Source organism: Rhinatrema bivittatum, chromosome 9, assembly GCF_901001135.1.
Source record: "Rhinatrema bivittatum chromosome 9, aRhiBiv1.1, whole genome shotgun sequence".
NCBI lineage: Eukaryota > Metazoa > Chordata > Amphibia > Gymnophiona > Rhinatrematidae > Rhinatrema > Rhinatrema bivittatum.
This window is the reverse complement of record NC_042623.1, coordinates 174234696-174249904: the sequence shown is the minus strand read 5'-3', so window position 1 is coordinate 174249904 and position 15209 is coordinate 174234696. Positions and strand designations below refer to the sequence as shown.

Genomic DNA, 15209 nt, shown 5'->3' with positions numbered 1-15209 from the left:
TTTTCCATATGCACATCACTTTGTACTTGTCCACATTAAATTTCATGTGCCATTTAGATACTTAGTCTCGAAAGCTCCTTCTGCAATTCCTCACAATTTGCTGTTTTTGTTTTTTTTTTTAACAACATTGAATAATTTTGTGGCATCTGTGGATATGATCACCTCACTTTGAGAATTGATCTGGTTCTCAAAGGAGGTGGCTGAAAAAATAAAGATAAAAAGAACAGCATCCAAGAAGAACAAAGGATCCCAAAAAGAAGAATACTGGTGAAAGTGAGAAAGATGAAAAAAGAAGTCAGGAAAGCAAAAGGCCAAGGGAAGAAAGGATTGCCAAAGAGGTAAAGAGAGGTGATAAAACATTTTTCAGATATATCAAAGAAAGGAGGCTGGCCCAAGGTGGTAAAGTGAAATTGAAGGTGACAAGGAACAATGTGTGGAGAAAGATGAAGAAACAGAAGAAATATTACACAAATACTTCAATCCAGTGTTCACTAAAGAAGACCCTGGAGATGAGCCATTGCTGGTTGACAAGACTGTGGATGGAAGTGGAGTAGATGCAACCTCATTTACAGAAAAGAATATATGGGAAGAGCTAGGAAAACTGAACGTGAACAAGGCCAAGGGGCTAAATGAGGTACATCCCTGGCTATTAAAGGAGCTCAGAGATGTGCTAGTGAGTCCACTAAAAGACCTGTTCAGTAGATCCCTGGAAACAGGAGTGTAAAAAAAGTGATTGTGGTCCCGTTTCACAAGGGTGGTAGCAGAGAGGATGCTGGAAACTACAGGCCAGATAGCCTCACCTTGGTGATGGGAAAATTAATGGAGACTCTGCTGAAGTAAAGGATAACGAACCATCTACAATCCAGTGGTTTGCTGGACCTGAGTAAGCATAGATTCATCAGGGGGAAGGTCCTAGTAGACAAATTTGATTGATTTTTTTGTTTGAGTGACTAGAGAGTTGGATCAAGGAAGAGCGCTCAATGTGATTTACTTGAATTTCAGCAAAGCTTTTGATACAGTCCCACATAGAAGGCTCATGAATAAAATGAGAAGCTTGGGAGTGGGTGCCAAGGTGATGGTGTGGATTACAAGCTGGTTGACTGACAGGAGACAGCTTGTAATGGTAAATGGAACCTATTCTGAAGAGAGAACAGTGTTAAATGGAGTGCCACAGGGATCGGTTTTGGGACCGGTTTGGTTCAGTATGTTTGTGCGTGACATTTCGAAAGTTTCTGGCAATTTTAAAGTGGTGAAGCTAAAGCCAGAAGAATGCTGGACTGCATAGAGAGAGGAAGAACCGTCAGGAAAAAGGAGGTGATAATGCCCTTTACAGGTCCTTGGTGAGGCCTCACCTGGAATACTGTGTTCTGTTCTGGAGCCCATATCTCAAAAAGGATAAGAACAGGATCGAGGCAGTCCAGAGAAGGGCAACCAAAATGGTGTGGGGTCTGTAACTGAAGACTTACTAGGAGAGACTAAAGGATCTAAATATGTATACTCTGGAAGAAAGGAGGTGCAGGGGAGATATGATAGAGACTTTTAGATACCTGAAAGATCTTAATGAAGCATAAACTTTGAATCTTTTTTGCTGGAAAGGAAACTGTAGAACTAGGAGTCACAATACAAAAATCCAGGAGGGATAACTCAGAACCAACATCAGGAGAGTGATGGTTGCCTGGAATGCTCTTCTGGAAGAGGTGAAGAGAATTCAAAGGGGCATGTAGACCCCAGGAGAGAGGGGGAGAGAGGGGGTGCCAGCATGGCCATTTGGCTAGGGCCTACAATGTTCAAGGGGCCTACTTTTGTTGGGCAACATTTTAAAATGTTTGCGGCAAGGCCATGATGCTTTGGGCTACAATATCTGTGCAAGGATGTCTCCCCAAGAGGATGAGGCCCAGAAAGTCAGGCTCCTCATCTACCTTGCCAAGAAGGAAAAGTCTAGCTCCACAAAACTGTCACTGAAAACTTGATACACAGACCAAGGAGCCACACTAAGTACTAGTGTGGGGCTGTACCGAAGGGACCATTGACCTCTTCAGCTCCTAGATCCAATAACCAAAATAAGTTTCTGCTCAAGCCAAGACAAGAGCTCTAGACATTCAATTCTAGAGTCTGAGAGTGCTAGCATCAAGCACAGGCTCCAAGTTTTGGTGCAGCTCTTTGGCCCATGGCTGTGAGAGCACAGCGGTCATATCTCCAGGAGTCCAATCAAGAGCCATTAGTACTGACCTCCAAAAAACTGGAGGGCATTAAGTCCCCTTCTAGGCCATGCCCAATACATCAACTGCAAAGAAGAACATAAGAACATAAGAAAATGCCATACTGGGTCAGACCAAGGGTCCATCAAGCCCAGCATCCTGTTTTCAACAGTGGCCAATCCAGGCCATAAGAACCTGGCAAGTACCCAAAAAAAGTCTATTCCATGTTACCATTGCTAATGGCAGTGGCTATTCTCTAAGTGAACTTAATAGCAGGTAATGGACTTCTCCTCCAAGAACTTATCCAATCCTTTTTTAAACACAGCTATACTAACTGCACTAACCACATCCTCTGGCAACAAATTCCAGAGTTTAATTGTGCGTTGAGTAAAAAAGAACTTTCTCCGATTAGTTTTAAATGTGCCCCATGCTAACTTCATGGAGTGCCCCCTAGTCTTTCTACTATCCGAAAGAGTAAATAACCGATTCACATCTACCTGTTCTAGACCTCTCATATCCCCCCTCAGTCGTCTCTTCTCCAAGCTGAAAAGTCCTAACCTCTTTAGTCTTTCCTCATAGGGGAGTTGTTCCATTCCCCTTATCATTTTGGTAGCCCTTCTCTGTACCTTCTCCATCGCAATTATATCTTTTTTGAGATGCGGCGACCAGAATTGTACACATTATTCAAGGTGCGGTCTCACCATGGAGCGATACAGAGGCATTATGACATTTTCCGTTTTATTCACTATTCCCTTTCTAATAATTCCCAACATTCTGTTTGCTTTTTTGACTGCCGCAGCACACTGTACCGACGATTTCAATGTGTTATCCACTATGACACCTAGATCTCTTTCTTGGGTTGTAGCACCTAATATGGAACCCAACATTGTGTAATTATAGCATGGGTTATTTTTCCCTATATGCATCACCTTGCACTTATCCACATTAAATTTCATCTGCCATGTGGATGCCCAATTTTCCAGTCTCACAAGGTCTTCCTGCAATTTATCACAATCTGCTTGTGATTTAACTACTCTGAACAATTTTGTGTCATCTGCAAAAGAGTTGGACATGAAGCTTGAGAAATTGCTTCTTGGCATATCAGGTGCACCAAAGTTCAAGCAGTGAGTTTGAAGTCGGTGTTGAGAGATTTGTCTCTTGGGACCCTCACCCTTAGTATCCAGCATGTCAGTTCTGATCCAGGATTATTGCTTAGAGCCTGCATTGGCATCATCCATGACAAACTGAAGCTAGGAAGGATCAGAGCAGGAAGTCTCTCCTGCCTCTCAATGTTTTCTAGTTCCATTATCCCAAGAAACAACCATTAGAAGTCATAAGTCTTTGGCTCCAGAATTGGTGTTGACTCAGACTTATGTTCAGTACATCTTATCTGAATAAGAGTCAAGAATCCTTTGGCCTGGGTACATTTCTGAAGAGTTCTATTCCAAAGATGACTATTCTTCTAACTTCCCCTCAGGGCCATCTCCACCACAGGCAGGGAATAGATCTCCCCCTCTTTTGTTAAAAAATAGTTTGCAGTATTTCAGGATTCAAATTAGAGACTTTTCCAGCTCTGATATTGTAGAACCAGGGAGTGTTACTTCATCCCGATCTCCAGTTTCTCACCCTCACAGCCTGGATGTTGAGTGCAAAGCAATGCATTCTTTTTGGTTTCTCCAATTCAGTCTTTCAAGTACTTCTGGCTTCTAGGAAAAAATGTATTAGGTCTTATGATTGCAAATGTAGGAGGTTTGCTGTCTGTTGTGACAGCAAGGCCCTAGATATCTTCTCCTTTCCACTCAAAAATTGCTTGAATACATTCTGCAAATCTCAGATCTGGGCTTGAAACCAATTGTGTTAGGGTACACGTTAATGCATCTGGTATATGCTCTAAATATGTGGAAGGAAAAATGATTTCTGTACAACTCTTAGATATTAAATTTCTGCAGGACTTACTTCATTTTAAGCCTCCCATTAATCCACTTACAGAGTTATGGGACCTCGACATGGTGTTAACGCAATGAATGAAAGCCCATTTGGCCTTCTATTGGCTAAGATACTTGACTTAGAAGGTCACTTTTTTGATAATGGTCACTTCATCCTACAGAATCAGAGAGCTTCAGGCCATAGTAACTTATCCACTTATATTAAATTTTATCATCACAGTTTTTTTTTCAGATTTCCATCTTAATTATGAAATTGTCTTTCCAACTATTTTCCTAAGGCTATATGCCAGCAAAGATGAACTGTTGCACCAATTGGTCGCAGGTGGCTGCGACCTTTGCGGCTCACCTCCTTTCTCTATGCAGCTCCGAGTCTGGGGAGAATGGCAGCCTCCGCTTCCACATGCCGACCCTCATGGCGTGCCCGGGACGGCGTGGCTCTCACGGCAGCCATCTTACATCTGGGGTTACCTATGGCATGCGCGTGCGCACGCGCTTGCCCCCTTCTTAAGCGTGTCATGGCGGGAACCTCGGGGGCATCCCCACAGCATGACGTCATCCACTTACCATACTTAAACTCAGCTGACCTCTTGCAATACAAGTTAGCAAGGATTCCTGTCCTGCTATTTCCACCACACTGGGACTCCGTCTCGCTATCCTACTGGGTGACCTGGGTACCCGCTCCTCAGGGGCCTTGCCTCACTCAGGGCTAACTGCTCCTTGGAGAGCCATTACTATCTGTTTCTCTGTTCCAGTGAGTTCCTGCATCGTCCTTGGACGACCCTTGCTGTTCTTGTTTGGACCTCCTTGGTGCCTGATCCTCCATCTACTTCCACAGTACCGGCGTGAGTACAGAACCTGGTCTTCTACCTTTGTGGCACGGATCCTCGGGTTACCCCGCTTGCGGGCCACTACCAGATCCCTCCAGTCTTGTGCATCTTCCAGTCAGCTTCCAGCCTAACCCACGCTGTGGACCACTACCAGAGATGCCAGCACAAGCTACGCCTAGAGAAGGTATTCACCGAACTACTCCACGCTGAGGATTACTACTCGGACCGACCAGCTGCAAGTCACTCTCTCAGGACTGCCTCTATTGATCCGCTCCTCGGATCACCATTGGCTGTATAATAAAGTTGTTTCCTCTGTTGTCCATCACCGCTGAGACCTTGCCTGTTGTGGTAAGAGAGGCCTGTATGAGGGTGCATGCATGAGAGAAAGGGAGCCTGTATGAGGGTGTGTGTGCATGAAAGAGAGAGGAAGCCTGTAAGAAGGGATGTGTGTGTGTGCGAAAGAGACAGGAAGCCTGTATGAGAGGGGGGGGTGTGTGTGTATGAAAGACTGTATGAGGGTGTGAGTATGTGTGTGTGAGAGGGTGTATATGAAAGAGAGAGGACACCTGTATTAGGGGATGTGTGTGTGTGTGTGAGAGAGGGAGCCTGTATGAGGGAGTGCACTCTTTTTTATTGCATTTTGTTTAGTAGTGTAAGTAAAGTAAGCATATTTTTTTCTACATGTTATACTGATAATATGAAATAGTAAATACTCAACTACATAATGACAAAACGTTTCATTAAGTGAAAGTGCCTGCAGCAGTTGGAATTTTATCATGAGATAACTGCATGTGTTAATAGACAGAAGGCCCGAGTCAAAGGTGAGGGCAGCTAGCAATATGGCAATTATACGATAATGCCTGCTAACAAGGGTTCTGTTACTATTAGCCTTGTGGGCTCCTCCCTATTAGCCCTGAGGGCTCCTCCCTGTGGGCGGAGTCTTCACTCGCCATGACCCAATGGCCCACTATTAGTTCAAGACACACAGAATGTAACATGAACAAGCCCTGCATATCTTGGTTTTTCAGAGTATCATAACCGTTTTCTGATGATAAAAGCAGGTCAAAGCCCTAAGAAGATTCACTCAGCTTTTGGGTTTTTTTTCAAGCAAGCCTGGGATTGCTGTTTTGAAGATAACTCTTTCTAATTGGATAACAGCCTGTGTGCCCTTCACTTATGCCCAAGTGTTTTTTCTCTTGGAAGGATGTGATAAAGTCCATAAGGTCAGGTTCATGGTTGTGTCAGTGGGCTCCTCCTGGGGGAATTCTGTGCAAACAAATTAAAATTTCTGCACACACAAATTTAAAATTCTGAGCACAAAAACTTAAAATTCTGCATGCTTTATATTGGTCAAAACAACACAATATACATGACAGTCCTTATGTAATTAATTTAAAATGTAATACAGAAAAAAGTTATTACTTAAAGATGCAGAGTTTTAAATATTTTGAACAGAATTTCCCTAGAAGTTCACTGTAAGAGCCTCTTCCACCCTCTCTCCCTACTCCCCTGGTTAGTCTCCTTTCACTTTGCCCTCTAAGGCCCCAACTCCTCCACCTGCCACTATCTGACCCTTCTCTCAGTACTGCCTCTCACACAGGCTCCCTCTGTCCCTCTCTCTCTCTCTCACACATACACACACAGGCTCCCTCTCTCTAGTGCACGTACACACTCCCTCATACAGGCTCCCTCTCTCACACACCCACACACATCCCCTAATACAGGTGTCCTCTCTCTTTCATATACACCCTCTCACACACACATACTCACACCCTCATACAGTCTCTCATACACACACACACACACACACCCTCTCATACAGGCTTCCTGTCTCTTTTGCACACACACACATCCCCTCTTACAGGCTTCCTCTCTCTTTCATGCACACACACACACACACCCTCATACAGGCTCCCTTTCTCTCATGCATGCACCCTCACACAGGCTACCTTTGTCTCTCCCTCTCTCACAAACCCCTGCACACTGGTTCCCTCTGTTCCATTTTCACTGTGAGTGGGACGACCTCCACTCACGGCACGCCGGGGCCTGTTCCATCTTTGCTGCTAGCAGGATGGCCTCCACTCATGGCACGCCGGGGCCTGTTCCTCCTTTGCCACGAGCAGAATGGATTCCGCTTGTGGCATGCCAGGGCCTGCCAAATTCTGTGCAGAATCTGTGTGGCTGCACAGGAAGGGAATTCTGTGCAAATTCTACACTCCACAGTAGTGCAGAATTCCCCAGGGCTAAGTGGGCCCATCTGAAATCAACCTTTATTGAGGAGAAATGCAGAGCTGCAATGTGGTCTTCAATTCCCATATTTACATTTCATTGTTGTTTGGATGCAGACTATTAATGCAACAGCAGGTTTGGGCAGTCTATTCTCCAAGGTCTATTTGAGGGTTAGAGCCCAACTCCAGCCCTCCTGGGATCAGTTTCTGTTGGTTTGGATTGTTTTCCCTTTCCCCCCAAAAATTAATTTAAATCTCACTAAAATAGTTGTTGATGGTTTGTTCTTGTCTTCCCTTTTTTTTTTTTTTTTATTGATGATAACCCTTAGCTAGGGAGTTCCATCTGTGTGACTAGGTGAACTGCTAGTCTTTAGAGAAAACAAAATTGCTTGTCTATAAAAGATGTACTGTGAAGACAGCAGTGAATGAGTCACACCTACCCTCCTGCCTATTCTTCTGGAGTTGAACTTGCTAGCTTAATTACAAAACAGAAGGCTGCATGGCTAGGGTATTATAGGAGCTGCTACACCTGCTCAGAGAGATTTTCAAGTACTTGCTGGAAAGCTCTGGAATAGTGTTCCATGTCATCAGTGTATCAGGTGATATCACCCATCTATGTGTTTGGTGAGCTACATTTTCAAAGAACACCCAGTACAGGTAAGACATTTTGTTTATTCAGCACTTCCTGTTTTAATTGTTTGGGCGTCACTCCTTTCAGTCTAGTTCCAATTCCTTTTTCCCTGTTTGCATTCATCAGATAATTTCTATAAAATCACTGATGTGGCTGAAGTGCGGCAATAATTTAGTTTTAAGGATGATCAGTGAAATTTGTTTGTGCAGTGAGCATCTTAGTTTTACTTGGACAGTAAATTAGCTTGTAAATTATCATCTGTATATACCACATATAGACAGCACTGTGCAGACTCAGGATTATTTCAGTAGATGTTAATTATCTGACCCACAATTACTGACACAGAGAACGCTATTCAATAAAGATATTTTTCATAGACACAGAATGGGGAAAGATTGTTTTTGAATAAAGTCTGTAGTCTAAAAGATAAATCCGCTTTCACAATTCACGAGTGTCCCCAATACACACATACACTTACATGCATACTTTCAGTTTTCAAAAGGTGCACATAAATGCTTTCCCTGTACCAACTCTGCCTTCTAGAACGCCTACCGAAGTGTAGGGAGAGGTTTATGTGTAATGAAGTGTTCTGGGTTCAGACCATGCATACTGGCATTCTGCCCAGGGGCTCTGAGCTGAGGGATTAATCTCACTGAGGTCTATACTGGGGCTACCTGAGGGGCTTATCGCCTGTGTGCACACAGCACTACCTGGGAGGCTTACCCAATATACACACACACACACAATTACTGGGATTATACCTGGGGGCTTGAACCCAGGAGGTTATTCCCTACGCAAATAGCCACACTAAAACTTTGATTAAGTATGTCACGGTTCCAGGTACTTAGGAAAGTACGTGTATTTGAGCAATAGGAGGATAGAATAAATAAAATCAGATCATACAGAAGAAGTAATGGTAGATAATAGTTTACATGTTTCCAAAGGATCAGCCTGTGCTATCACATCCAGAAGCGCACTCTCCCTCTCTCTAGCTGTTATTACTCCTTACACACTAAGGGCCGGATTTTAAAACACTTAGGCACGTAAAACCCGGGCCTTACGCACACCGGGCCAATTTTCAAAGGGCCCGGCCATGCGCATAAACCCCCGGGACGCATGTAAGTCCCGGGGCTAACCGAAGGGGCGGTCTGGGGGCGGGACAGGGCTAGAGGTGCCCGGCACAGTGGCCATTTGCCATTATGCTGGGGATCGCACACCAGCAGGGTGCCGGCGCGCGCAACTTGCTCCTGCTCGGAAGCAGGAGAAAAAGGTAGGACAAAATTTGGGGGTATTTAGGATAGGGATAGGGGGAGGGCAGGATAGGGGAAAAGAGGTTAGGCTAGGGGGTTGGGAAGTTCCCTCTCAGTCTGCTCCTTAATTGGAGCAGACTGGAAGGGAACTGGGGAAGGCCCCGATGCGTCGCCTCGCGTAATTGCATATTTGTTCTTCCCCTTGCGGGTGCCGACCCAGCATTTTATAACATGCTCGCGCCAGCGTGTGCATTTATAAAATCGCATGTCCATGTGCGCGCGCCAGGTAACGCGCACAGATGGACACACACGCGTAACTTTTGAGAATCTACCCCTAAATGCTTGGGAAAAGCAGCGATGTTCCCTTCCTTTGAGTTCTTATCAATTTCAGACACAGCTGTGTGGCCTTCACTCTCTCTCAGGCTTTAGTATAAGTTAATTGCTTGCTTTCTCATCACAGACCTACTGGAATAGCTAAAATAAACAGACTCTTACCTGTTCATAAGCATTTCACAGTGCAAAACAGTAAATATGAGTTCACTCAGAGGTTGGCCTTCAAACTAATCTGTGTCTGGGTACAGCCCAACCTCCACACACATCCTCAGCCAAAGTAACAAAAAATGACTCCAACATGGAGTTATACTCATACTTTTACCTGCACAACCCTCTGCTCAGATTCCCAATTTACCCGCATAAACTGGGATTTATGAATGTAAATCCTTGTGAAAATTACCCGATGTAGGGAGGAATTTTCAAACTGCCTGCACTGGGAAAAACCCATGGGTACCAAATACCTGCAGGCTTTGCACCACTTTCCAAGCTTGCAGCAGGTACAAATTGCACGCAGTCCTCCTACTTTTGCTGTAGGTGGCTTTTTGCTGGAAAAGAATACCTAAAAGATTTGAAAATGCTCTCTACAATGCTCTCTACAATGCTCCTGGATCCCCCCCCCCCCCCCCAAGGAACTGCCTGTGCAGTGTGGAACAACATATGAGCTTCTAGCTGCATGGAGGCCTGGTGGCTTCAGACACAGATTAACACATTTTACCTGGGGAAATAACTTTGAAAATTGTCTTCACTAACTTTATTTATTTATTTATTTTATTTTAAAGTCTTTTATACCGATGTTAGTCGAAACATCACCTCGGTTTACATGGAACAAAAGCAACGGAAATTACAAGTAACAGGGGAAGGGTAAGGGGTACAAAAAACCATAAGGAGAGCAGAGGAGCATAGGAACAAACAACAAGTGAACTATAATGTCATAAGAACAAGGTCATAGTCAAATTCAGGTCATGATCCATCACAATTCAATATTCATCAAGGGTGTTGGGGAAAGGCTTGTTTGAATAGCCAGGTTTTGAGCTGGGCTCTGAATTTGGTGATGCAAGGTTCAAGTCTGAGGTGGGTTGGGAGTGAGTTCCAGTGCATAGGTCCAGCAATGGAGAGCGCCCGATCCCTTGTAGCTGTGAGGTGCGCTTTCTTTAGGGATGGCACATGGAGGGACCCTTTGTTAGTGGTCCTTGTCGGCCGATTCGAGCAGGCAAATTGGAGGGGATCTGCCAGCCAGTTGGAGTGATGGGAATATAAGGCTTTATGTATAATGGTCAGGGATTTAAAGAGGATGCGGGAGGGAATAGGGAGCCAGTGTAGGTCCTTCAGTATGGGGGAAATGTGGTCATATTTGTGAGCATTGGAGAGGGTTCTGGCTACAGTGTTCTGTAGCATTTGGAGGGGCTTTAAGGAGGAGTAGGGTAGGCCAAGAAAGAGGGAGTTACAGTAATCCATCTTGGATGCCAGTGTAGCCTGGACGACAGTGCGGAAGTCACTAGCGTGAAGGAGAGGTTTCAGGTTTTTTAAGACTTTAAGTTTGAAGAAACCCTCTTTGAGTATGGCACTGATATGTTTTTTGAAGTTCAGTTGTTGGTCGATTAGGACTCCCAGGTTCCTTGCGCAGGGCTGTGCATGAGGAATCTTGATAGCAGAGTCAATTGAGAGTACGGGATTAGTAGGGGGGTGATGGGATATGAGGAGGAGTTCAGTTTTGGCAGTGTTTAGAGCGAGGTGGAGGTTGGTAAGTAAGGAGTTGATGGCAGCGAGATGGTTTCCCCAGGATTCAAGGGTGTCAGATAGGGAGCCTTGAATGGGTATGATGATTTGCACATCATCAGCGTAGAGAAAGAATTTGAGGCCAAGTAATAATGCTACAAGTAATAATGCTACAAGTGAAATGGTAAGAGAGCGTCTTTCTTTTCCCTTACAGAAATCTTTTCTCCAGGAAACCGTACGTAGAGAGTGTGAAGAACGTTATGAGCTGACCAAGGCTTTGAGCCAAGCAAGAGAACAATTGCTGGAGCTCAGGCAACTCAGTGGCAATGGACCGTTTTCACAAACCTCTTCCTGTCGAGTCAGCCTAAGCTCATCCTCTTCATCAGTCAGTAATAAAGGGCAGAAGGTCTTTACGACGCCACCCTCCAGCAAAGGAACCAAATTCACCGGCTTATATAGCATTTCAAGATCTGCTAGTACCCCAGCAACTTTTCATCACAGAAGCAGTGACAGCACAAGCTTGCCTCTTCTACCATCTCCACCTCTTCCCAGGGAAAAAGAATCTGTGACTATAAACAGGCAAAAGATAATCGGCATTCTGAGAAGAAAGTCAAGTCAACTGTAAGTGGTAGATCAAGTCAAGCACGGAAAATTAACGTCTAAGTATCATCATTTTCCATATCTCAAATGAAGATGGCATGGTGGACCTTAAACTCACAGGCACCCTCAGAATATACTTTTTCAGCTTTTGTTTTTATGAAAAAAAAGTGAAACTGGCAGAGTATTTTAAGTTTTATACCGTAGTAGAGAAATGATTTTCCTTGTATTTTGTTTAAGTGAACTAATGAGAACACTATTCAAAAAGTTAATTTATACAAAAGTCTATTTTTTTAACTTTACAGCACGTGGGGGAAAAGATCTTAGGGGTGATTCAATCTGTCTGCAAGCACAATAATTGTAGGCAAACTGCACAGATATTGACTTCAGACCTGAGGCGAAAGTCAGCCATAACCTGGCAAGTGACCTTAGTGAAAACAGTCTGAACCTGATGAGCTGGAAGTTATTTTCAAGTGGATCACACTGAGAAATGTTCCAAATCTAGGCACACGAATGACTTGTCCTCCCTTGTTTGCTTTGCAAAAGATCTATTTCCCAGTGCAGGCTTCCTTATATCTTCTGATAGTCACTAAGTGCAGAATTTAGGTAAACAGAATCCTAGGGGAAACTGAAATCTTAATAGGTTGTACTATCTTTTATTGGATCAATATAAAATGATTTTGCAGTACATGAGCTTTTGAGACCACACAGGTCCCTTCTTCTGATGTCGATTAACTAGGATAATCACTAACAGTACAAAAAATATCACAGTTTATCCAGGCCCCCACAGCAGACCAGCAGGGGCCTTCACAAATAATTGTTACAAAGCCAGGATAAACCAGTATTCCCAGCAGACAAGAGGGTAAGGAACCTCATTTATCAAGCGTTTCCTACTGTTCTGTGCCCATAAAGGAATCCCAGTGCTAGCACATGAGGACTCCTCCCAGGCTGACATGGGTAATGAAGACAGGCTGAAATAACTGTACATTTTCCATAAGAGCACAGAGCAGTTTTCCAAGGAAGCCAAATTCACCAAACTTACATTTCCTGTTTCAAGTGAAGCAATTCTAATACCAGAGACCTTTTAGAATGTTTCATGTGAAATAAGAGACTCGGTTATAGATTGGCTGTTTTAATGTGATGTTTTCATTGCTTTCACTGTATTTCTAGTCTAACGGCACTTTTTGGGATGCCCACTCTCTTTTATTGCATTTTGTTTAGTAGTGTAAGTAAAGTAAGCATATTTTTTTCTACATGTTATACTGATAATATGAAATAGTAAATACTCAACTACATAATGACAAAACGTTTCATTAAGTGAAAGTGCCTGCAGCAGTTGGCATTTTATCATGAGATAACTGCACGTGTTAATAGACAGAAGGCCCGAGTCAAAGGTGAGGGCAGCTAGCAATATGGCAATTATACGATAATGCCTGCTAACAAGGGTTCTGTTACTATTAGAAAATTGAATTAAAAGTCATTTTTAACAAGGTTGTTTTTTTTTTTAAACATGTTTTAAACCATTGCATGAGTGCCAAGATTCAGCAAGCTTTGTCTGCTAGCGTATGCCCGCTGAATCTGGGTTCTGATTTGGCAGGTGCTAATGTTATATGTTATGTTATTATTGTTTAAAATGCATTATAAACTGTATTACATTAAGAAAACAAATTGTTTTCTTGTTAAATGGTAGCAGCCATGTTTGATGAGGGACTGTGCGAGCTAAATTTTGAAGGCGGTGCCAAAAACAGAACCGAGCGGAGGAATTTGCTTATTGTTACTGAAAATGATATATGATTGTCACCATATTGAATCTCCAACCCTGAAAATGTGATTTATTCTATATTGTTACAGTACTGCATGAAGCTAAAATAACATTATATGTTAAATCAGGTTAAAACTTATGTGGAAACCAGTACAGTATCCTTTGACTTGTGTATGAATCTTGTCACAGTGTCTCATGCATGAAATACTTGGCTTCAATGCTATTTTTAAAAAAAAAAGAAAATTTAAGATACATGAGTTAGGAACAGCAAAACTTTCAGCATATGATTAAATGTGGTTTTGCTTCATTTTGTACCTCAGAAATATCCTTTTATAAATCAGACCTTAAATTTGTATACATTTTTAAATAAATAACCTTTCACTTTTTTTGTAATGTTTTAGTGATTCCTGTGATTTATGATAAAATGAATCAGAAGATTTAATAAATATATTGAACTTTTTTGCACTAAACACTAGATGTGCTTAGTTCATGTCTTCATGTACCCTTTCTAAAGGACTGATAAAAGTGAGATAAGTCAGGGATGGGACAGAGATACTGCTGAGAGATCCAGATTAATTCCTGGACGAGCCAGGTGTTCACAACCCCTGGGAGGTAGTCCCAGCGATATCTCTTGGCAGGCTGAAAAGCACATTTGTCAGGTTCCTAAGGGAACCATGGTCCTTACTTCTCAGTTGGAGGATTATAACTCCCAGGCCCAAATTTAGGCATAGGCAGCTGTGTTCAGTGCCAAAATCTGACAGGCACCAGGATGTTGCCAACACTGCCACCATCCAGGCTGGCATCCCTTTCTTCTTCCAAGTCTCCTCCCCGCGCTAACAAGAATTTCCCCTAAACAAAAGTGTAGCCTTTCCATCTGCATGTGCATGCTCCCACCAGGCCCTGCAGTGCTCCACTCCTAGTATGGGTTGCCTTAGTAAAAGGAAGCCTGTGCTGCAGCAGTGGATGGAGCACCATGGGGCGTGCAACCTGCTGGTGCAAAAGCCCCATGTTTATTTGGGGCAAGTTCTTGCTGCAGTGCCGATGGGAAGAAAGGGTTGTAGGCCCTGAGGTGAGGGGAGACAACAAAGGGAGGAGGGAAAGACCTGGGCAGAAGCCCTATACCCTCTGATTTCTTGGGGAGGAAAGGGTGATACTGCCTCCTCCCATCCCCAATGATATCTGGGAAATGGGATGCCCCTCCACTTCCCACCACATGATTTCAAGGGGGGGGGGGGAGGGGGCTAATCCACCTCTATCTGTACCCTTTAATGATTTCCTGGGGCTCTCCACCATTGCCTATGGACACCTAAATTGTAAATTCAGCCCTGATCACCCCGATGGCTAGGCTGGCTGGAAGAGGTAAAACAGAATGGAAGAACACAAAGTAGCTGCCAATGAAAGTTCATGGTGCATTAACCCAATTAGAGCATGTTCTGATTGAGCTAAAGCCCAAAGAAGGAGGGAGTTCCTTGGTCAAGAAAAGCAAAACAGACATAGGTCACCATTAAGGCTAATAGATTTTTTTTTCATAACTTAATAATAAATTATGATGAACTAAAGAAGTAGCTTCTTTCACTCCAAAAATATTGCTTCTTGGAGAAATGCTAAACAAAATATGCATTGGGGTGATGCAAGCATCCTGACAGGACCATCTGCAGCCTTATGTGACATAATCTTACGCTATCTGTCCTGTCACTTGCCTTCAATTGGAAACTACCACA

General features: G+C 43.5%; 1 protein-coding gene across 6 annotated transcripts in view; it reads left to right on the top strand.

Moving 5' to 3' along the window:
- Positions 1–13888, top strand: part of LEKR1 (leucine, glutamate and lysine rich 1) — a 515362-nt gene extending 501474 nt beyond the window's left edge. For all 6 annotated transcript variants that reach the window (XM_029615748.1, XM_029615750.1, XM_029615751.1 and 3 more), the window contains one exon: positions 11344–13888. In XM_029615748.1, the coding sequence (XP_029471608.1) occupies positions 11344–11754 (411 nt within the window). In that variant the 3' untranslated portion in view covers positions 11755–13888. The remainder of the gene's footprint in view (positions 1–11343) is intronic.
- Positions 13889–15209: the final 1321 nt, after the last annotated feature.